Raw genomic sequence first — 23,295 nt, 5'->3', positions numbered from 1 at the left:
CTTCCTACACGTACACATGCCTTACATCCTCGATAAAAACGTTTCACTGCTTCTAACAACTTGCCTCCCACACCATATTTTCTTAATACCTTCCACAGAGCATCTCTATCAACTCTATCATATGCCTTCTCCAGATCCATAAATGCTACATACAAATCCATTTGCTTTTCTAAGTATTTCTCACATACATTCTTCAAAGCAAACACCTGATCCACACATCCTCTACCACTTCTGAAACCACACTGCTCTTCCCCAATCTGATGCTCTGTACATGCCTTCACCCTCTCAATCAATACCCTCCCATATAATTTACCAGGAATACTCAACAAACTTATACCTCTGTAATTTGAGCACTCACTCTTATCCCCTTTGCCTTTGTACAATGGCACTATGCACGCATTCCGCCAATCCTCAGGCACCTCACCATGAGTCATACATACATTAAATAACCTTACCAACCAGTCAATGATACAGTCACCCCCTTTTTTAATAAATTCCACTGCAATACCATCCAAACCTGCTGCTTTGCCGGCTTTCATCTTCCGCAAAGCTTTTACTACCTCTTCTCTGTTTACCAAATCATTTTCCCTAACCCTCTCACTTTGCACACCACCTCGACCAAAACACCCTATATCTGCCACTCTATCATCAAACACATTCAACAAACCTTCAAAATACTCACTCCATCTCCTTCTCACATCACCACTACTTGTTATCACCTCCCCATTTGCGCCCTTCACTGAAGTTCCCATTTGCTCCCTTGTCTTATGCACTTTATTTACCTCCTTCCAGAACATCTTTTTATTCTCCCTAAAATTTAATTAAAATCTCTCACCCCAACTCTCATTTGCCCTCTTTTTCACCTCTTGCACCTTTCTCTTGACCTCCTGTCTCTTTCTTTTATACATCTCCCACTCAATTGCATTTTTTCCCTGCAAAAATCGTCCAAATGCCTCTCTCTTCTCTTTCACTAATAATCTTACTTCTTCATCCCACCACTCACAACCTTTCTAATCAACCCACCTCCCACTCTTCTCATGCCACAAGCATCTTTTGTGCAATCCATCACTGATTCCCTAAATACATCCCATTCCTCCCCCACTCCCCTTACTTCCATTGTTCTCACCTTTTTCCATTCTGTACTCAGTCTCTCCTGGTACTTCCTCACACAAGTCTCCTTCCCAAGCTCACTTACTCTCACCACCCTCTTCACCCCAACATTCACTCTTCTTTTCTGAAAACCCATAGAAATCTTCACCTTAGCCTCCACAAGATAATGATCAGACATCCCTCCAGTTGCACCTCTCAGCACATTAACATCCAAAAGTCTCACTTTCGCGCGCCTGTCAATTAACACGTAATCCAATAACGCTCTCTGGCCATCTCTCCTACTTACATACGTATACTTATGTATATCTCGCTTTTTAAACCAGGTATTCCCAATCACCAGTCCTTTTTCAGCACATAAATCTACAAACTCTTCACCATTTCTATTTACAACACTGAACACCCCATGTATACCAATTATTCCCTCAACTGCCACATTACTCACCTTTGCATTCAAATCACCCATCACTATAACCCGGTCTCGTGCATCAAAACCACTAACACGCTCATTCAGCTGCTCCCAAAACACTTGCCTCTCATGATCTTTCTTCTCATGCCCAGGTGCATATGCACCAATAATCACCCATCTCTCTCCATCAACTTTCAGTTTTACCCATATTAATCTAGAATTGACTTTCTTACATTCTATCACATACTCCCACAACTCCTGTTTCAGGAGTACTGCTACTCCTTCCCTTGCTATTGTCCTCTCACTAACCCCTGACTTTACTCCCAAGACATTCCCAAACCACTCTTCCCCTTTACCCTTGAGCTTCGTTTCACTAAGAGCCAAAACATCCAGGTTCCTTTCCTCAAACATACTACCTATCTCTCCTTTTTTCACATCTTGGTTACATCCACACACATTTTGACACCCCAGTCTGAGCCTTCGAGGAGGATGAGCACTCCCCGTGTGACTCCTTCTTCTGGTTCCCATTTTAGAAAGTTAAAAAAAATACAAGGAGGGGAGGATTTCTTTTTATTCTCCCTAAAATTTAATGATACTCTCTCACCCCAAGTCTCATTTGCCCTCTTTTTTCACCTCTTGCACCTTTCTCTTAACCTTCTGCCTCTTTCTTTTATACATCTCCCACTTATTTGCACTATTTCCCTGCAAAAATCGTCCAAATGTCTATCTCTTCTCTTTCACTAGCAATCTTACTTCTTCATCCCACCACTCACTACCCTTTCTAATCTGCCCACCTCCCACGCTTCTCATGCCACAAGTATCTTTTGTGCAAGCCATCCCTGCTTCCCTAAATACATCCCAATCCTCCCCCACTCCCCTTACATCCTTTGCTCTCACCTTTTTCCATTTTGCACTCAGTCTCTCCTAGTACTTCCTCGCACAAGTCTCCTTCCCAAGCTCACTTACTCTCACCACTCTCTTCACCTCAACATTCTGTTTTCTTTTCTGAACACCTCTACAAATCTTCACCTTCGCCTCCACAAGATAATGATCAGACATCCCTCCAGTTGCACCTCTCAGCACATAAACATCCAAAAGTCTTTCTTTCACATGCCTATCAATTAACACATAATCCAATAACGCTCTCTGGCCATCTCTCCTACTTACATATGTATACTTATGTATATCTCTCTTTTTAAACCAGGTATTCCCAATCACCAGTCCTTTACCAGCACATAATTCTAGAAGCTCTTCACCATTTCTATTTTCAACACTGAACACCCCATGTACACCAATTATTCCCTCAACTGCCACATTACTCACCTTTGCATTCAAATCACCCATCACTATAACATGGTCTCGTGCATCAAAACTACTAACACACTCACTCAGCTGCTCCCAAAACACTTGCCTCTCATAATCTTTCTTCTCATGCCCAGGTGCATAGGCAGCAGTAACCACCCATCTCTCTCAATTCACTTTCAGTTTTACCCAATATCAATTTAGAGTTTACATTCTTACAATCTATCACTTACTCCCACGACTCCTGTCTCAGGAGTAGTGGTACTCCTTCCCTTGCTCTTGTCCTCTCACCGACCCGTGACTTTACTCCTAAAACATTCCCAAACCACTCTTCCCCTTTACCCTTGAGCTTCGTTTCACTCAGAGCCAAAACGTCCAGGTTCCTTTCCTCAAATATACTACCTATCTCTCCTTTTTTCTCATCTTGGTTACATCCACACACATTTAGACACCCCAATCTGAGCCTTCGAGGAGGATGAGCACTCCCTGCATTACTCCTTCTGTTTCCCCTTTTAGAAAGTTAAAATACAAGGAGAGGAGAGTTTCTAGCCCCCTGCTCCCATCCCCTTTAGTCACCTTTTATGACACGTGAGGAATGCGTGGGAAGTATTCTTTATATCCATTATACTTAATCGCTGTCTCTCGCGTTAGCAAGGTAGTGCAAGCAAACAGGCGAAAGAATGGACCAACCCACACACATACACATCTATATACATAAATGGCAACACATGCACATATACATACCTATACATTTCCTCATATACAAACATATACATACACAGACATATACATATATACACATACGAATAAAGTGCATATGAACGCGCACCTTCTTAGTATTTCGAATAGTTGTTTCCTATTATACAGTCCCATAGCCTAGCGGTTAGCATGTCTGCCTCTTCCACAGGGGTCCCGGGTTCGATCCTGGCTGTTGGAGGTTTGTATGATATATACACATGTACATAATCATACTAGCTGCCTTCATCCATTCCTGTCACTACCCCGCCAGACATGAAATAGCACCCCCCCCTTCGGCCCAACCACCTGCCCGCCCGCGAGGTTGCGCTAGAAAAAGACAAGAATTGCCACTTTCATTCACACTCAGTCTCTAGTTCTCATGTGTAATGCACCAAAACCACAGCTCTCTTTCCACATCTAGGCCCCAGAAAACTTTTCATGGTTTACCTGATGCTTCACATGCCCTGGTTCAATCCACTGACATCACGTTGACCCCAGTATACCACATAGTTCCAATTCACTGTATTCCTTGCATCCTTCTACATGTTTAGGTACTGATCGCTCAAAATCTTTTTCACTCCTTCCTACCACCTCCAGTTAGGTCTCCTGCTTCTCCTCGTTCCCTCCACCTCTGACACATATATCCTCTTTGTCAATCTTTCCTCACTCATTCTCTGTATGTGACCAAACCATTTCAACCCATTTTTCATTACCAAGATAATGTTCTCCCCTTCCACACATTCTTCAACACTTCCAGAACCTTTGCCCCCTCCCCCACCGTGTGACTCACTTCCGCTTCCATGGTTCCATCCATTGCTAAATCCACTACCACTTCAAAAACACTTCACTTTCTCCAGTTTTTCTCCATTCAAACTTACATCCCAGTTAACTTGTCTCTTAACCCTACTGAACCTAATAACCTTGCTCTTATTTGCCTTTACTCTAATCTTTCTTCCTTCACACACTTTACCAAACTCAGTCACCAACTTCTGTAGTCTGTCACCCGAATCTGCCACCAGCACTGTATCGTCAGCGAACAACAACTGACTCACTTTACAAGCCCTCTCATTCAGAACAGACTGCATACTTGCCCCTCTTAAACTCTTGCATTTACCTCCCTAACCACCCATCCATAGATGAATTAAACAACCATGGAGACATCACACACACTTGCCGCAAACCGACATTCACTGGGAACCAATCACTTTCCTCAGCATGTACATACATACATATATATACATATGTACATATTCATGCTTGCTTGCCTTCATCCATTCCTGTCGCTACTCCACCACACAGGAAATAGCATGGCTACCCCCGCTTCAGTGAGGTAGCGCCAGAAAAAACAGACAAAAAAGGCCACACTCGTTCACACTCAGTCTCTAGCTGTTGTGTGTAATACACTGAAGTATATCATGATATATCCTATACTTGAAAGAACTGTGGAAAATCTCTCTTAATGCTTCCCTTAGCCAAGAGATGCCCAGTGAATACAATTTGAATAATTGGAGAGTCTTAAAAATATTTATTTATTTATTTATTTTGCTTTGTCGCTGTCTCCCGCGTTTGCGAGGTAGCGCAAGGAAACAGACGAAAGAAATGGCCCAACCCACCCCCATACACATGTATATACATACACGTCCACACACACAAATATACATACCCATACATCTCAATGTACACATATATACACACACAGACACATACACATATACACATGCACACAATTCACACTGTCTGCCTTTATTGATTCCCTTCGCCACCCCGCCACACATGGAATAACATCCCCCTCCCCCCTCATGTGTGCAAGGTAGCGCTAGTAAAAGACCACAAAGGCCCTATTCGTACACACTCAGTCTCTAGCTGTCATGCAATAATGCCCGAAACCACAGCTCCCTTTCCACATCCAGGCCCCTCAGAGCTTTCCATGGTTTACCCCGACACTTCACATGCCCTGATTCAATCCATTGACAGCACGTCGACCCTGGTATACCACATTGATCCAATTCGCTCTATTCCTTGCCCGCTTTTCACCCTCCTGCATGTTCAGGCCCCGATCACTCAAAATCTTTTTCACTCCATCTTTCCACCTCCAATTTGGTCTCCCACTTCTCCTCGTTCCCCCCACCTCCTACACATATATCCTCTTGGTCAATCTTTCCTCACTCATTCTCTCCATGTGCCCAAACCATTTCAAAACATCCTCTTCTGCTCTCTCAACCATGCTCTTTTTATTTCCAGACATCTCTCTTACCCTTACATTACTTACTCGATCAAACCACCTCACACCACATATTGTCCTCAAACATCTCATTTCCAGCACATCCACCCTCCTTTGCACAACTCTATCCATAGCCCATGCCTCGCAACCATAAAACATTGTTGGAACCACTATTCCTTCAAACATAGCCACATTTTAAAAATGTAGTCGTGTAAATAATTAATAATTGGGCTTAATGACCTACAAACCATATTTCAGCTGTAGATTTGTACTAAGCACAGTGAGCGTGCTTGAAAGAAAAAAATGAGATCTCTCCAAATTTTGTTCATATTTTTCATTTGGATTTCAAAATACTGTATCTCATCATTGTGGTAACATTAACAATTTGGGCATAACTGTATCCTTCACTTCTGCTTGGTACAACTACAAAAAGAATATACCTTGATAAATGATTGAAATTGTTACCAGATGAAGCCAGGAATGATGATTATGTACTGTGCTACACACAAGCCAGCCTATTGGCAGAATCTTATCAAAAGTATGTGGAACATTGAAAAATGTGTATACTGAGAGGTCATTGTCTAGGAGGGTGAATTTATTTTTCTTTTTATACTTTGTTGCTGTCTTCCGCGTTAGCGAGGTAGCACAAGGAAACAGACGAAAGAATGGCCCAACCCACCCACATACACATGTATATACATACACGTCCACACACGCACATATACATACCTATACATCCAGGGATCCCACGCCACCGGGAAAAACCCGGGAATTTTATTTGAGGTCCTCCCAGTCAGGAAAAGGCCTGGAAAACGCATAAAATTGAAAATATCCGGGAAAAACCCTTGAAACGAAAGTTAGGAAAAGGTTACTTCCCTTGGGCCTCATTCATCCCTCGCTTTCGTACCCTGAATATACTTTATTACTACATTGCGGCTTTTTTGTGGGGCGAGTTGTATGGTACGAATTGAACTGAAATCGCGGTCTCGATAGCGCTTGCTCACATCTGTTATGGAGTAATGAAAGCAATGGTTAATAATGATCGTGATGGCCAGTTTTTTGAAAAAAACGTGCTTCTCATTTGCAAAGTCAACTCTTATTAACTCAGATTGGGTTAAAGTCTTTTTTCCCAATGCAATATCGTTAAATACAAATACATTCAAAGACTGCGAAATTTTTATAAATATCGCATCTGCAATAAGCATGCTCAAAGTACATGTAGGAAACTTTGTGTCTTTGTGGTTATGAATTATGTTTGCCCACTAAGTGGGTACGAATACAATTGTGTCTGTCCTATCTGTCCATCACAAAAGAACCGAATTCATGAAACTTTGTATGCAGATTGGAATACTATAAATTAAGTTGTGCATATTGCCAAGAATTTTTTTAATCCATAATGCCAATTCAGTCTATTCAGCAATATTGATTCAAAATCCTTCTCTGGATTTGGTTTGAGCTGTACACGGTCCAAGTAATAATTTATAAAGAATATAGAATATACATGTACAATAGGAAGACACTAACCATTGAAAACTAGTTGAAGTTTTGAGTCATAACTTTGTGATTATCCAAGAAGTAGCATCATGTACTTATTAATATCAAGAATTGAGAGTATGGTTGATGAAAATGAATTATTACCAAACTTAGAATAATGGTGATCTTTATGGAAATCCTTTGAATGCTATAGATTTCCAATATTTTAGGTAAATGGCCTTAGTCACAGTGCTGAGTCAGAAAATTTCTGTATCATGCAAATTGGTCATCTTGTGGCTTATAAAGCATTGAGAGCCAGCCTCATACAGAAAGCTCTTGATAGTCCTGTCAATACAAAATACAAGTCCAATCCTAAATCATTAGAACTAACATGGTAACAAAGTTATAAATGTGTTCAATAGAACAAACACAAACCAATGATCAGTGTTATCCAGATGGTTTGTCCATTGAAGTCCATTTATGATTAAGTGGGGTGAAAACCCTGTAGAAAATATCCTGGAAAACATTTACAGATCCTGGAAATACCCTGGAAAAAGCCTTGAATTTTATGTCAGTAAAAGAGTGGGTACCCTGTACATCTCAACATACACATAAATATACACACAGACATATACATATATACACATGTACATAATTCATACTGTCTGTCCTTATTCATTCCCGTCGATACCCCGCCTCACATGAAATGACAACCCCCACCCCTTGCATGTGCGCAAGGTAGCGCTAGGGAAAGACAACAAAGGCCACATTCGTTCACACTCAGTCTATAGCTGTCGTGTATAATGCACCGACCCCACAGCTCCCTTTCCACATCCGGGCCCCAGAAAACTTCCCATGGTTTACCCCAAACCTTTCACATTCCCTGGTTCAATCCACTGACAGCATGTCGATCCCGGTATACCACATTGTTCCAATTCACTCTATTCCTTGCACGCCTTTCACCCTCCTGCATTTTCAGGCCCCAATCACTCAAAATCTTTTTCACTCCATCTTTCCACCTCCAATTTGGTCTCCCACTTCTCCTTGTTCCCTCCACCTCTGACACATATATCCTCTTTGTCAGTCTTTCCTCACTCATTCTCCCCATGTGACCAAACTATTTTAAAACAGTCTCTTCTGCTCTCTCAACCACACTCCTTTTATTACCACACATCTCTTTTACACTTTCATTACTTACTCGATCAAACCACCTCACACCACATATTGTCCTCAAAAATATAATTTCCAGCACATCCACCCACCTCCGCACAACTCTAGCTATAGCTCACACCTCACAACCGTATAACATTGTTGGAACCACTATTCCTTCAAACATAACAATTTTTGCTTTCCAAGACAACGTTCTTGACTTCCACACATTTTTCAAAGCTCCTAGAACCTTCGCCCCTTCCCCCACCCTATGATTCACTTCTGCTTCCATGGTTCCATCCGCTGCCAAATTCACTCCCAGATATCTAAAACCCTTCACTTCCTCCAGTTTTTCTCCATTCAAACTTACCTCCCAATTGACTTGTTACTCAACCCTACTGTACCTAATAACCTTGCTCTTATTCACATTTACTCTCAGCTTTCTTCTTTCACACACTTTATCAAACTCAGTCACCAGCTTCTGCAGTTTCTCACATGAATCAGCCACCAGCGCTGTATCATCAGCGAACAACAACTGACTCCCTTCCCAAGCTCTCTCATCCACAACAGACTGCATACTTGCCCCTCTTTCCAAAACTCTTGCATTTACCTCCCTAACAACCCCATCCATAAACAAAAAAACAACCATGGAGACATCACACACCCCTGCCGCAAACCAACATTCACTGAGAACCAATCAATTTCCTCTCTTCCTACTCGTACACATGCCTTACATCCTCAATAAAAACTTTTCACTGCTTCTAACAACTTGCCTCCCACACCATATATTCTTAATACCTTGCACAGAGCATCTCTATCAACTCTATCATATGCCTTCTCCATATCCATAAATGCTACATACAAATCCATTTGCTTTTCTAAGTATTTCTCACATATATTCTTCAAAACAAACACCTGATCCACACATCCTCTACCACTTCTGAAACCACACTGCTCTTCCCCAATCTGATGCTCTGTATATGCCTTCACCCTCTCAATCAATACCCTCCCATATAATTTCCCAGGAATGCTCAACAAACTTATACATCTGTAATTTGAGTACTCACTTTTATCCCCTTTGCCTTTGTACAGTGGCAGTATGCAAGCTTTCTGCCAATCCTCAGGCACCTCACCATGAATCATACATACATTAAATAACATTACCAACCAGTCAACAATACAGTCACCCCATTTTTTAATAAATTCCACTGCAATACCATCCAAACCCGCTGCTTTGCTGGCTTTCATCATCCGCAAAGCTTTTACTACCTCTTCTCTGTCTACCAAATAATTTTCCCTAACCCTCTCACTTTGCACACCACTTCGACCAAAACACCCTATATCTGCCAGTTTATCATCAAACACATTCAATAAACCTTCAAAATACTCACTCCATCTTCTCACATCACCACTACTTGTTATCACCTCCCCATTTGCCCCCTTCACTGAAGTTCCCATTTGTTCCCTTGTCTTACGCACTTTATTTACCTCCTTCCAAAACATCTTTTTATTCTCCCTAAAATTTAATGATACTCTCTCACCCTAACTCGCATTTGCCCTCTTTTTCACCCCTAGCACCTTTCTCTTGGCCTGCCTCTTTCTTTTATACATCTCCCAGTCATTTGCATTATTTCCCTGCAAAAATCATCCAAATGCCTCTCTTTTCTTTTTCATTAATAATCTTCCTTCTTCATCCCACCATTCACAACCCTTTCTAATCTGCCCACCTCCCACGCTTCCCATGCCACAAGCATCTTTTGCGCAATCCATCACTGCTTCCCTAAATACATCCCATTCCTCCCCCACTCCCCTTACGTCCTTTGTTCTCACCTTTTTCCATTCTGTACTCAGTCTCTCCTGGAATTTCCTCACATAAGTCTCTTTCCCAAGCTCACTTACTCTCACCACTCACTTCACCCCAACATTCTCTCTTCTTTTCTGAAAACCTCTACAAATCTTCACCTTCACCTCCACAAGATAATGATCAGACATCCCTCCAGTTGCACCTCTCAGCACATTAACATCCAAAAGTCTCTCTTCCGTGTGCCTATCAATTAACACACAATCTAGTAACGCTCTCTGGCCACCTCTTCTACTTACAGACGTATACTTATGTATATCTCTCTTTTTAAACCAGGTATTCCCAACCACCAGTCCTGTTTCAGCACATAAATCTACAAGCTCTTCACCATTTCCATTCACAACACTGAACACCCCTTGTACACCAATTATTCCCTCAACTGCCACATTACTTACCTTTGCATTCAAATCACCCATCACTATAACCCAGTCTTGTGCATCAAAACTACTAACACACTCACTCAGCTGCTCCCAAAACACTTGCCTCATGATCTTTCTTCTCATGTCCAGGTGCATATGCACCAATAATCACCCATCTCTTTCCATCCACTTTCAGTTTTACCCATATCAGTCTAGAGTTTACTTTCTTACACTTTATCACATACTCCCACCACTCCTGTTTCAGTAGTGCTACTCCTTCCATTGCCCTTGTCCTCTCACTAACTCCTGACTTTACTCCAAAGACACTCCCAAACCAGTCTTCCCCTTTACCCTTGAGCTTCATTTATTTCAGAGCCAAAACATCCAGGTTCCTTTCCTCAAACATACTACCTATCTCTCCTTTTTTCTCATCTTGGTTACATCCACACACATTTAGACACCCCAGTCTGAGCCTTTGAGGAGGATGAGCACTCCCTGCGTGACTCCTTCTGTTTCCCCTTTTAGAAAGTTGAAATACAAGGGGGGAGGGTTTCTAGCCCCCCTGCTCCCATCCCCTTTAGTCGCCTTCTATGACACGTGAGGAATGCGTCTAGGAGGGTGAAATTTGGTATATTTGAAATTATATGTAGTAGTCCCAACAATTTTGTATGGATGAGAGGCATTTACTATAGATGAGGATGTGCAGAAGAGGGTGAAAGAGTTAGGAAAGGAACGTGAGAACATGTTGTATGAGGTGGTTTTATCAAATAAATAATAAAAGGGTAAGAGAGAGGTGTGTGTGGTAATAAAAAGAATGTGGTTAAGAGAGCTGAAGAGGATGTGCTGAAATGGCTTGAACATATGCAGAGAATGAGTGAGGAGAGGTTGACAAAGAGGATATGTGTGTCAGAGGTGGAGGGGACTTGACTTATGGGGAGAACAAATTGGAGATGGATAGATGGAGTGAAAAGATTTTGATTTATTGAGGCCTGAGCATTCAGGGAGGTGAAAGATGAGCATAGAGTACAGTGAATTCAATTTTTAGTAAAGAGGGGTCGATGTGCTGTCAGGGGACTGAACGAAGGAATGTGAAGTGGTTAAGGGAAACCATGGAAAGGTCTTTGGGGCCTGGTTGTGGCTAGAGGGCTGTGGTTTTGATGCATTGCACATGATGGCTAGAAAATGGATGTTAGGGAATAAAGTCTTTTTTTTATTCAGATGTTACCTCACTAATGCAGGGAACAGCCTTCAAGTATGAAAAAATAGTACTTGTAGGTACACATCCTCTTTCTCTCTTTCTCAGTTTAGAAGGATCTGTTGTTCTTTTCTTATTTCATCTTATCTGGTCAGGCAAAAAAATAACGACAGTTGAAATACTACTACAAACGTTGATGAACCTGAGATTATGGATGTGTTATTCTACAGGGCTTGAACTTTGGAGTGCAGGACCTTTCATCTTTGTTTGAAGAAACAATGCAAGTGGCCAATGAATCTCGAACACAAGCCAAAGCCACATACCGTGATGCTCTAGCCATTAGCACAGAGGCTTCCAGCATTGCTGTTCCACCAATAAATGCAACTGAACTGAGGGCTCAAGGTAAGAAGCAAAACAATTGTATTACCATTTAAGAAGACATCTTCAAAAATGTTGCAGAAATACATTTTTTAAAATTTCATTGTAATTACAAAAATTTACTTGTCTGAAGTGAAAGACTCGCTACAAGGCTATTTATATCTGAGGTTCTGTAAAGTTATGGTTGTTGAATGATCAATTAGAGAACAGTCTTTCATTTCCTAAAACTAAGGGTTTTGTGATTAACCATGATTATTGTTTTTCCAAGAATGTATTATGAATGGCCAACACTGCAGGCTGAAATGACCTTTCTTTTACTGTGTTGCACCAAATGCTTTTGCTTGTTATATGAATGAATAAATTTTGATATATAAATTTCATTATGAACTTCAGATTTATATGAATTAACAATGTACACACTTCCCTTCGCAAAACAAACATGGTTTTACATAATCATTGATTATATATGAATTAGATTGGGTGAGAAAGCTAAGAATTTCAGTGTAATATTTCATCATAGAAGGACAGTAAATAACAATATTACATATGTTATGGAGGAGTCAGAGAAACTGTGCAGGTTTTTAAAGTGTTTAACACACAAAGCTACAGGTGCCTCCACTAGAGTCATAAACAATTTATTTATACCCTATATATGGATTGAGTTATTAGTTAGGTGTTTCTCAGGGATTATGTGCAATTACAAATGGGTACAATCCAAAGAAAAAGCCATAGAAGTAATTCAGAATAATGCATTTAGGATAATTTTCAATGTGCATAGGTGGATTATTTAAGGAGGGAAGCTACAACAGAGAAACTGTGAAACATGATCAGACAAAGGAATGTAATATGAAGATTTAAGATACTTAGAGATAAGTGGGTAAATGATTCTGTGCATGAGGAATGAATTAGTAAGCTGGAAACAGGCAGATCCAAGGGGAAGTGGGCCATGTATTTTTACAGGATAGAAGACATAATGTTGCCAATGAGAAGTCTAAGGCTCTTGTACTTGAAAAGATTCATGCACTATGAAAAGACAGCATCATTTGTTTCACTGATGGTAATGTTCAAGGTATTAGAAGTGGAGGTATTTTGTAACATAGAGAAGTGGATCGTGGAATGAGAAATGTGCTAGGTTGATTGATGGAGTTTCTGTAACAGGCAGAAGTAGTTGCTGTTAATCGGGATTTAAGGGGAGAAATACTGTTGAATGGCAAAAGTTATCATCTTGGTCAAAAGTGACTCTGTGACTATGGTGTTGATAAGGGAGAGTACATTATGGATGATAGTGAGCTTATTCAGGAAATTAGATGCAGTTTTGGATTATCAGGGGAAGACATTTTACATTTGTCTGGGTACCTGCACATATTGGACTGATTGGAAATGAATAGACCTATACTATGGCAAAATATGGATGTATCTAAACATATAGGTCAGTTAAACAATACTGTGAAAAGGAAGTTTCTGGAGGAGTTGTTGACAGTAGTAGGCTATAAAGCGGTAGGATTAAATATATGGAAGTGTTGGATACCATAAATATGGCAAGAATAGGCATAAGGATATTATTGTGTTTGAATGAGTATGATAATACAAGAGTGGATGGGAATATGGAGTAATTTTTAAGGTAAATAGCACCATTAACAAAGATAATGCCTCATTTGCTCACATTCATTATGTAGCTGTCATATGTAATGCTGTGAAACCAACAGCTCCCTATCCACAACCAAGCCCCATATACCTTTCCATGGTATCCCTTGGCTGCTTCATATACCCTGTTTCAGTCCATTGGCAGCATACTGCCCCCTATATACCACATTGCTCCAGTTCATTCTAACTTATAAGTGTCTTTCACTGTCCTGCTTTTTCAGACCTCATGCACTCAGAATCTTATTCACTCTTTCCTTGTCCCCTCTACATCTGATACATCCAAATTTGTGCATCCAAACCATTTTAGCACATCCTCTTCAGCCCTCTCAATCATACTTTTCCCACACCTCTCTCTTAGCCTTACGCCTTGTGCATATATTACTGAGGAAAAAATTACCCTTAAGCATTAAATTCAAGATTTGAATATACTAACTAGGTTTAGATTGAGGGGAGTTGATACCATTGATAAAGCTGTTAGGTTTTTACAATGCATCAATGAGGTTAAAGTCTGGAGATGATGTAAATGAACCATTGTTAATAGCTACAAGTGTGTTTCCATTTATAACTGGTATTTTGGTGATGCAAGATCTCACAGCATTGTGGATGGGATCCTTTCATTTTGAGAATAAACTTATCAGTTTTGAGTTCAATATGCTCAGTCCACTTGGATATAATGTGTTGAAAATTCGTGTCAGTATACATGATATACATGTAGAAAATACTAACAGTCATCGATCCTTCACTATACATTTATATTTATTTATTTATATTTATTTTGCTTTGTCGCTGTTTCCCGCGTTAGCGAGGTAGCGCAAGGAAACAGACGAAAGAATGGCCCAACCCACCCTCATACACATGTATATACATACACGTCCACACACGCAAATATACATCTCAACGTATGCATATATATATACACACATAGACATATACATATATACACATGTACATAATTCATAGTCTGCCTTCATTCATTCCCATTGCCACCCTGCCACACATGAAATAACAACCCCCTCCCCCTCATGTGCACGAGGAAGTGCCAGGAATACAACAAAGGCCCCATTCGTTCACACTCAGTCTCTAGCTGTCATGTGATAATGCACCGAAACCACAGCTCCCTTTCCACATCCAGGCCCCACAGAACTTTCCATGGTTTACCCCAGATGCTTCACATGCTCTGGTTCAATCCATTGACAGCACGTCGACCCCGGTATACCAAATCGTTCCAATTCACTCTATTCCTTGCACGCCTTTCACCCTCCTGCATGTTCAGGCCCCGATCACTCAAAATCTTTTTCACTCCATCTTTCCACCTCCAATTTGGTCTCCCACTTCTCCTTGTTCCCTCCACCTCTGACACATATATCCTCTTTGTCAATCTTTCCTCACTCATTCTCTCCATGTGACCAAACCATTTCAAAACACCCTCTTCTGCTCTCTCAACCACACTCTTTTTATTGCCACACATCTCTCTTACCCTATCATTACTTACTCGATCAAACCACCTCACACCACATATTGTCCTCAAGCATCTCATTTCCAGCACATCCACCCTCCTCCACACAACTCTATCCATATCCCATGCCTCGCAACCATACAACATTGTTGGAACCACTATTCCTTCAAACATACCCATTTTTGCTTTCCGAGATAATGTTCTCGACTTCCACACATTCTTCAAGGCTCCCAGGATTTTCGCCCCCTCCCCCACCCTATGATTCACTTCCACTCCCATGGTTCCATCTGCTGCCAAATCCACTCCCAGATATCTAAAACACTTCACTTCCTCCAGTTTTTCTCCATTCAAACTTACCTCCCAATTGCTTTGACCCTCAACCCTACTATACCTAATAACCTTGCTCTTATTCACATTTACTTTCAACTTTCTTCTTTCACACACTTTACCAAACTCAGTCATCAGCTTCTGCAGTCTTTCACATGAATCAGCCACCAGCGCTGTATCATCAGCGAACAATAACTGACACTTCCCAAGCTCTCTCATCCACAACAGACAGCATACTTGCCCCTCTTTCCAAAACCCTTGCATTCACCTCCCTAACAACCCCATCCATAAACAAATTAAACAACCATGGAGACATCACACACCCCTGCCGCAAACCTCTGAGAACCAATCACTTTCCTCTCTTCCTACACGTACACATGCCTTACATCCTCGATAAAAACTTTTCACTGCTTCTAACAATTTGCTTCCCACACCATATATTCTTAATACCTTCCACAGAGCATCTCTATCAACTCCATCATATGCCTTCTCCAGATCCATAAATGCTACATACAAATCCATTTGCTTTTCTGAGTATTTCTCACATACATTCTTCAGAGCAAACACCTGATCCACACATCCTCTACCACTTCTGAAACCACACTGCTCTTCCCGAATCTGATGCTCTGTACATGCCTTCACCCTCTCAATCAATACCCTCCCATATAATTTACCAGGAATACTCAACAAACTTATACCTCTGTGATTTGAACACTCACTCTTATCCCCTTTGCCTTTGTACAATGGCACTATGCAAGCATTCCGCCAATCCTCAGGCACCTCACCATGAATCATACACACATTAAATAACCTTACCAACCAGTCAACAATACAGTCACCCCCTTTTTTAATAAATTCCACTGCAATACCATCCAAACCTGCTGCTTTGCCGGCTTTCATCTTCCATAAAGCTTTTACTACCTCTTCTCTATTTACCAAATCATTTTCCCTAACCCTCTCACTTTGCACACCACCTCAACCAAAACACCCTATATCTGCCACTCTATCATCAAACACATTCAACAAACCTTCAAAATACTCACTCTATCTCCTTCTCATATCACCACTACTTGTTATCCCCTCCCCATTAGCCCCCTTCACTGAAGTTCCCATTTGTTCCCTTGTCTTATGCACTTATTTGCCTCCTTCCAAAACATCTTTTTATTCTCCCTAAAATTTAATGATAATCTCTCACCCCAACTCTCATTTGCCCTCTTTTTCACCTCTTGCACCTTTCTCTTGACCTCCTGCCTCTTTCTTTTATACATCTCCCACTCATTTGCATTATTTCCCTGCAAAAATCGTCCAAGTGCCTCTCTATTCTCTTTCACTAATAATCTTACTTCTTCATCCCACCACTCACTACCCTTTCTAATCTACCCACCTCCCACACTTCTCATGCCACAAGCATCTTTTGCGCAAGCCATCACTGCTTCCCTAAAAACATCCCATTCCTCCCCCACTCGCCTTACCTCCTTTGTCTTCACCTTTTTCCATTCTGTATTCAGTTTCTCCTGGTACTTCCTCACACAAGTCTCCTTCCCAAGCTCACTTACTCTCACCACTCTCTTCACCCCCATATTCTCTCTTCTTTTCTGAAAACCTCTACAAGTCTTCACCTTCACTATACATATACATAGGTAATTTTTTTTACTGAAATGGCAGAGTAGTCTGACTGTACACCAGTTCACTGAAGGCAGATATACAGTTGATAATATCAGGTGAAAATAGTGTAAATGTCAAGGATCCACATCTGTTCAACCTGCTTACTGCATATATGAGAACATTGTGGAAAGACAAGTGAACTTTTTTCAAAAGGAATGTGGTTAGCTACCTTCAAGGCTGCACAACATTTAAGAAACTCAAACAGGCAACATCAAATTCAGTAACTTCCTTAGTTAGAATGAAAATCTCAGAATGGTACGTGAATGAGTCTTTTAAGATGGTATGTTATATAAAACATTGTGGATGATTGGTTAGTTAAGAACATGCAAAATATATTACGGTCAAAGGTACAAGGACAAAAGGTAGACTACAGAAAAGATGGGTGCATGCGAATGAACTGATTAAGAATGAATGCAGTAGAAGAATATTGCATATAGAGGTGGCCTCAGTTGACAATGCAGCAAAAAGTGAATAAACAAGAAAAACACAGTGTTGAGGTCTGTGTTTCACAAGTACACTGGACATGGGTTAAAGAAGCTCAGCAATGATTTCAAAGGCTGCATACACCTCATCCATCCCATGGAATTGGATATGGAGTTAACGATGACAGAAAGATATAGATAGATAGAATTAATACTTCCCATGCATTCCTCACGCGTCGTAGAAGGCGGCTAAAGGGGACGGAAGCGGGGTGCTAGAAACCCTCCCCTCCTTGTATTTTGACTTTCTAAAAGGGGAAACAGAAGAAGGAGTGCTCATCCTCCTTGAAGTCTAAGATTGGGGTGTCTAAATGTGTGTGGATGTAACCAAGATGAGAAAAAAGGAGAGATAGGTAGTATGTTTGAGGAAAGGAACCTGGATGTTTTGGCTCTGAGTGAAACGAAGCTCAAGGGTAAAGAGGAAGAGTGGTTTGGGAATGTCTTGGGAGTAAAGTCAGGAGTTAGTGAGAGGACAAGAGCAAGGGAAGGAGTAGCACTATTCATGAAACAGGAGTGGTGGGAGTATGTGATAGAGTGTAAGAAAGTAAACTCTAGATTGATATGGGTAAAACTGAAAGTTGATGGAGAGAGATGGGTGATTATTGGTGTATATGCACCTGGGCTTGAGAAGAAAGATCATGAGAGGCAAGTGTTTTGGGAGCAGCTGAATGAGTGTGCTAGTGGTTTTGATGCACTAGACCGGGTTATAGTGATGGGTGATTTGAAGGCATAGGTGAGTAATGTGGCAGGTGAGGGAATAATTGGTATACATAGGGTGTTCAGTGTTGTAAATGGAAATGGGGAAGAGCTTGTACATTTTTGTGCTGAAAAATGACTGGAGATTGGGAATACGTGGTTTAAAAAGAGAGATATACATAAGTATACGTATGTAAGTAGGAGAGATGGCCAGAGAGCGTTATTGGATTACGTGTTAATTGATAGGCGCACGAAAGAGATACTTTTGGATGTAAATGTGCTGAGAGGTGCAACTGGAGGGATGTCTGATCATTATCTTGTGGAGGCGAAGGTGAAGATTTGTAGAGGTTTTCAGAAAAGAAGAGAGAATGGTAGGGTGAAGAGAGTGGTGAGAGTAAGTGAGCTTGAGAAGGAGACTTGTCTGAGGAAGTACCAGGAGAGAATGGGTACAGAATGGGAAAAGGTGAGAACAAAGGAGGAAAGGGGAGTGGGGGAGGAATGGGATGTATTTAGGGAAGCATTGGTGGCTTGTGCAAAAGATGCTTGTGGCATGAGAAGCGTGGGAGGTGGACAGATTAGAAAAGGTAGTGAGTGGTGGGATGAAGAAGTAAGATTATTAGTGAAAGAGAAGAGAGAGGCATTTGGACGATTTTTGCAAGGAAATAATGCAAATGAGTGGGAGATGTACAAAAGAAAGAGTCAGGAGGTCAAGAGGAAGGTGCAAGAGGTGAAAAAGAGGGCAAATGAGAGTTGGGGTGAGAGAGTATCATTAAATTTTAGGGAGAATAAAAAGATGTTTTGGAAGGAGGTAAATAATGTGTGTAAGACAAGGGAACAAATGGGAACTTCAGTGAAGGGGGCTAATGGGGAGGTGATAACAAGTAGTGGTGATGTGAGAAGGAGATGGAGTGAGTATTTTGAAGGTTTGTTGAATGTGTTAGATGATAGAGTGGCAGATATAGGGTATTTTGGTCGAGGTGGTGTGCAAAGTGAGAGGGTTAGGGAAAATAAGTTAGTAAACAGAGAAGAGGTAGTAAAAGCTTTGCGGAATATGAAAGCCGGCAAGGCAGCGGGTTTGGATGGTATTGCAGTGGAATTTATTAAAAAAGGGGGTGACTGTATTGTTGACTGGTTGGTAAGGTTATTTAATGTATGTGTGATTCATGGTGAGGTGCCTGAGGATTGACGGAATGCTTGCATAGTGCCATTGTACAAAGTCAAAGGGGATAAGAGTGAGTGCTCAAATTACAGAGGTATAAGTTTGTTGAGTATTCCTGGTAAATCATATGGTAGAGTATTGATTGAGAGGGTGAAGGCATGTACAGAGCATCAGATTGGGGAAGAGCAGTGTGGTTTCAGAAGTGGTAGAGGATGTGTGGATCAGGTGTTTGCTTTGAAAAATGTATGTGAGAAATACTTAGGAAAGCAAATGGATTTGTATGTAGCATTTATGGATCTGGAGAAGGTATATGATAGAGTTGATAGAGATGCTCTGTGGAAGGTATTAAGAATATATGGTGTGGGAGGCAAGTTGTTAGAAGCAGTGAAAAGTTTTTATCGAGGATGTAAGGCATGTGTACGTGTAGGAAGAGAGGAAAGTGATTGGTTCTCAGTGAATGTAGGTTTGCGGCAGGGGTGTGTGATGTCTCCATGGTTGTTTAATTTGTTTATGGAAGGGGTTGTTAAGGAGGTGAATGCAAGAGTTTTGGAAAGAGAGGTAAGTATGCAGTCTGTTGTGGATGAGAGAGCTTGGGAAGTGTGTCAGTTGTTGTTTGCTGATGATACAGCGCTGGTGGCTGATTCATGTGAGAAACTGCAGAAGCTGGTGACTGAACTTGGTAAAGTGTGTGAAAGAAGAAAGTTGAGAGTAAATGTGAATAAGAGCAAGGTTATTCGGTACAGTAGGGTTGAGGGTCAAGTCAATTGGGAGGCAAGTTTGAATGGAGAAAAACTGGAGGAAGTGAAGTGTTTTAGATATCTGGGAGTGGATTTGGGAGTGGATGGTACCATGGAAGCGTAAGTTAATTATAGGGTGGGGGAGGGGGCGAAAATTCTGGGAGTCTTGAAGAATGTGTGGAAGTCGAGAACATTATCTCGGAAAGCAAAAATGGGTATGTTTGAAGGAATAGTGGTTTCAACTATGTTGTATGGTTGCGAGGCGTGAGCTATGGATAGAGTTGTGTGCAGGAGAGTGGATGTGCTGGAAATGAGATGTTTGAGGACAATATGTGGTGTGAGGTGATTTCATTGAGTAAGTAATAATAGGGTAAGAGAGATGTGTGGTAATAAAAAGAGTGTGGTTGAGAGAGCAGAAGAGGGTGTTTTGAAATGGTTTGGTCACATGGAGAGAATGAGTGAGGAAAGATTGACCAAGAGGATATATGTGTTCTGAGGTGGAGGGAACGAGGAGAAGTGGGAGACCTAATTGGAGGTGGAAAGATGGAGTGAAAATGATTTTGAGTGATCGGGACCTGAACATGCAGGAGAGTGAAAGGTATGCAAGGAGTAGAGTGAATTGGAACGATGTGGTATACCTGGGTTGACGTGCTGTTAGTGGATTGAACAGGGCATGTGAAGCGTCTGGGGTAAACCATGGAAAGTTCTGTGGGGCCTGGATGTGGAAAGGGAGCTGTGGTTTCGGTGCATTATTGCATGACAGCTAGAGACTGTGTGTGAACAAATGGGGCCTTTGTTGTCTTCCTAGCGCTACCTCATGCACATGACGGGGGAGGTGGGTTGTTATTACATGTGTGGCGGGGTGGCGATGGGAATGAATAAAGGCAGACAGTATGAATTATGTAAATGTATATGTATATGTCTGTGTGCGTATATATATGAATACATTGAGATGTATAGGTATGTATATGTGCGTGTGTGGACGTGTATGTATATACATGTGTATGTGGGTGGGTTGGGCCATTCTTTCATCTGTTTCCTTGCGCTACCTCGCTAACGCAGGAGACAGCGACAAAGCAAAATAATAATAATAATAAATTAATACTTGCTTATGAGGCACTCCCTTGGTGTATTGATTAACATTATTGACTCATAAACCGGTAACCCTTTCAAAGGAAAGCTGCTGGTGTGAAGCCTATTCATTTGTCCATCCTTTTTTAATTAGAAGGTAGATAGTGCATTTTAGCAGTAACAGGCCCATACGGCCAACAGCTTGTAACTTAGCCAAAGACTCCCCTGAAGTGTCCATGTCTAAGGACATGCCCACCACTGACAGACCTAAAGAGCTTACTTACCAGAGGCTGGCACTTCTTTTTATATTTGTGATGAATGACAGATATAAATTAGTGGCCCTTGAATTTGGGTGTCTTTGTTGGCAACTGACTGAAAGTTTCATGAATGATGGGTAAGTTAAAATGATATTTAGGTGATACCATGAACCCAAAGCAGTTCTTAAAAAATGGATTTATAACTGTTGTCATGTTAAGATCTCTTATAGTGGGCTACTTCTTGGATGCTCCACTCTTATTCTGATTAGCTAAGGCACAGGTTAAGCATGTAGATGAACCATTACAAAGAAAATACAGTACTTACTAATATGACTTTTTCTTTAAGCTGAGGGTATCATTCATGAGGCTGAGCGGTTGAAGGCTGAGACACAAGTATTAATGGATGATCGTAGTAGCCTGATTATAGATGTTGAGGCTCAGCTTGAAGAAACTTCAGACTTAGTGAGGCGTGGCTGGGCTCAGCAGCAGATTACGTCAGAGCTCCTGGCAGATACTTTTACAGCTGAGGGTCAGGCAAAGGATGCAATCAAAAAGGCTGAAAGGACACTTAGAGAAGCTAAGGAGACACTGACAGCTCTTGAAGGTAATCTTTTGTTCATAGTTTTCATGCACTGGTATTTTTATGATAATATGAAGACTCAAAGAGAGCTCAACTAATCTTGTTCATGTATTTTTTTCATGTGTTTTCATGTATTTTTTTTTCATACTTGTTCATTATCTAACCATACATATTCCTTTGAAGTAATTATGTAAATCTTATTTAGGAGTTTGATAGTTTCTTGAAACCATGAATTATTAACTGAACATTTGTGTTTTTAATGGTACCTAGCCAAGACTGGAAAGGGAAAACATATTAAAAAACAATTTGTCAAAGATTCATAGAAATTTGATACCTTCAGTGATACGAACAAAAATTGAAGATATTTTAATGGCCTTTTTATAACCTAATATTTGTATTTGAATAAAATTTGCAATGAAAGCACGAACTAATTTGTTAGTTCTTCACAGTATAGCACTACAGACAAGCATGTTTGCGCCATCTGCATATCTCCAGTGTCAGGCCATGACTGGAGAGGTATTACATGAATATGTGTAAATTATAATCAAATGATCCTCTTCCATACATTATAAGTATGTTAAATGTTAGTGATTCTTGCACTTATGTGGAAAGATGATGATTTGAACTTTTAACATTAAGCAAAGACTCTCTGACTTTTTTACATTTATTATAAACTTCCTAGGTTTTCTTGTGATAGCAAACAATTCATGCAGTACACTGTGAAAGATACTGTGGCTGATGATTGCTTAGACTGAGTTAGCCCACATAATTTGATGACCTAAGAAGTTTACAACTTTTGCATCACAGTCATTGATTAGTTTTGTAAGTGATAATGATATTAATGCTCTCTTATTCAATTTCGGCTGTAGTGGTGCACTCCTGATTCAACAATATGAAAAAAGTTCCATGATTTGGCCTTTTATTTTGCAGTTAGATGACATCTTAGTCAGTGGTATGGCTGGAGTGTGTCATCAGTCAGTATCATCCCAGCAGTATCATAACCAATGAGTTGCTGCTACTGCAGTAGTGACT

At 40.8% G+C, this 23,295-nt stretch overlaps 2 protein-coding genes across 10 annotated transcripts in view; one reads left to right on the top strand and one right to left on the bottom strand.

Moving 5' to 3' along the window:
- Window positions 1-23,295, top strand: part of LanB2 (laminin subunit gamma-1) — a 342,671-nt gene that overhangs the window by 301,141 nt on the left and 18,235 nt on the right. For all 9 annotated transcript variants that reach the window (XM_071656602.1, XM_071656600.1, XM_071656601.1 and 6 more), the window contains 2 exons: window positions 12,045-12,216; window positions 22,030-22,287. In XM_071656602.1, the coding sequence (XP_071512703.1) occupies window positions 12,045-12,216; window positions 22,030-22,287 (430 nt within the window). The remainder of the gene's footprint in view (window positions 1-12,044; window positions 12,217-22,029; window positions 22,288-23,295) is intronic.
- On the bottom strand, window positions 372-22,130 carry LOC139745923 (craniofacial development protein 2-like). Its single transcript, XM_071656608.1, has 2 exons — window positions 22,009-22,130; window positions 372-6,582 (listed from the first exon to the last, which is right to left on the bottom strand). Exon 2 carries the CDS (start codon window positions 2,042-2,044, stop codon window positions 980-982), a length of 1,065 nt encoding a protein of 354 aa, XP_071512709.1. The 5' UTR covers window positions 2,045-6,582; window positions 22,009-22,130; the 3' UTR covers window positions 372-979.

Source organism: Panulirus ornatus, chromosome 63 (assembly GCF_036320965.1).
Source record: "Panulirus ornatus isolate Po-2019 chromosome 63, ASM3632096v1, whole genome shotgun sequence".
NCBI classification, from domain to species: Eukaryota; Metazoa; Arthropoda; class Malacostraca; order Decapoda; family Palinuridae; genus Panulirus; species Panulirus ornatus.
This window is presented reverse-complemented; position numbering and strand designations above follow the sequence as displayed.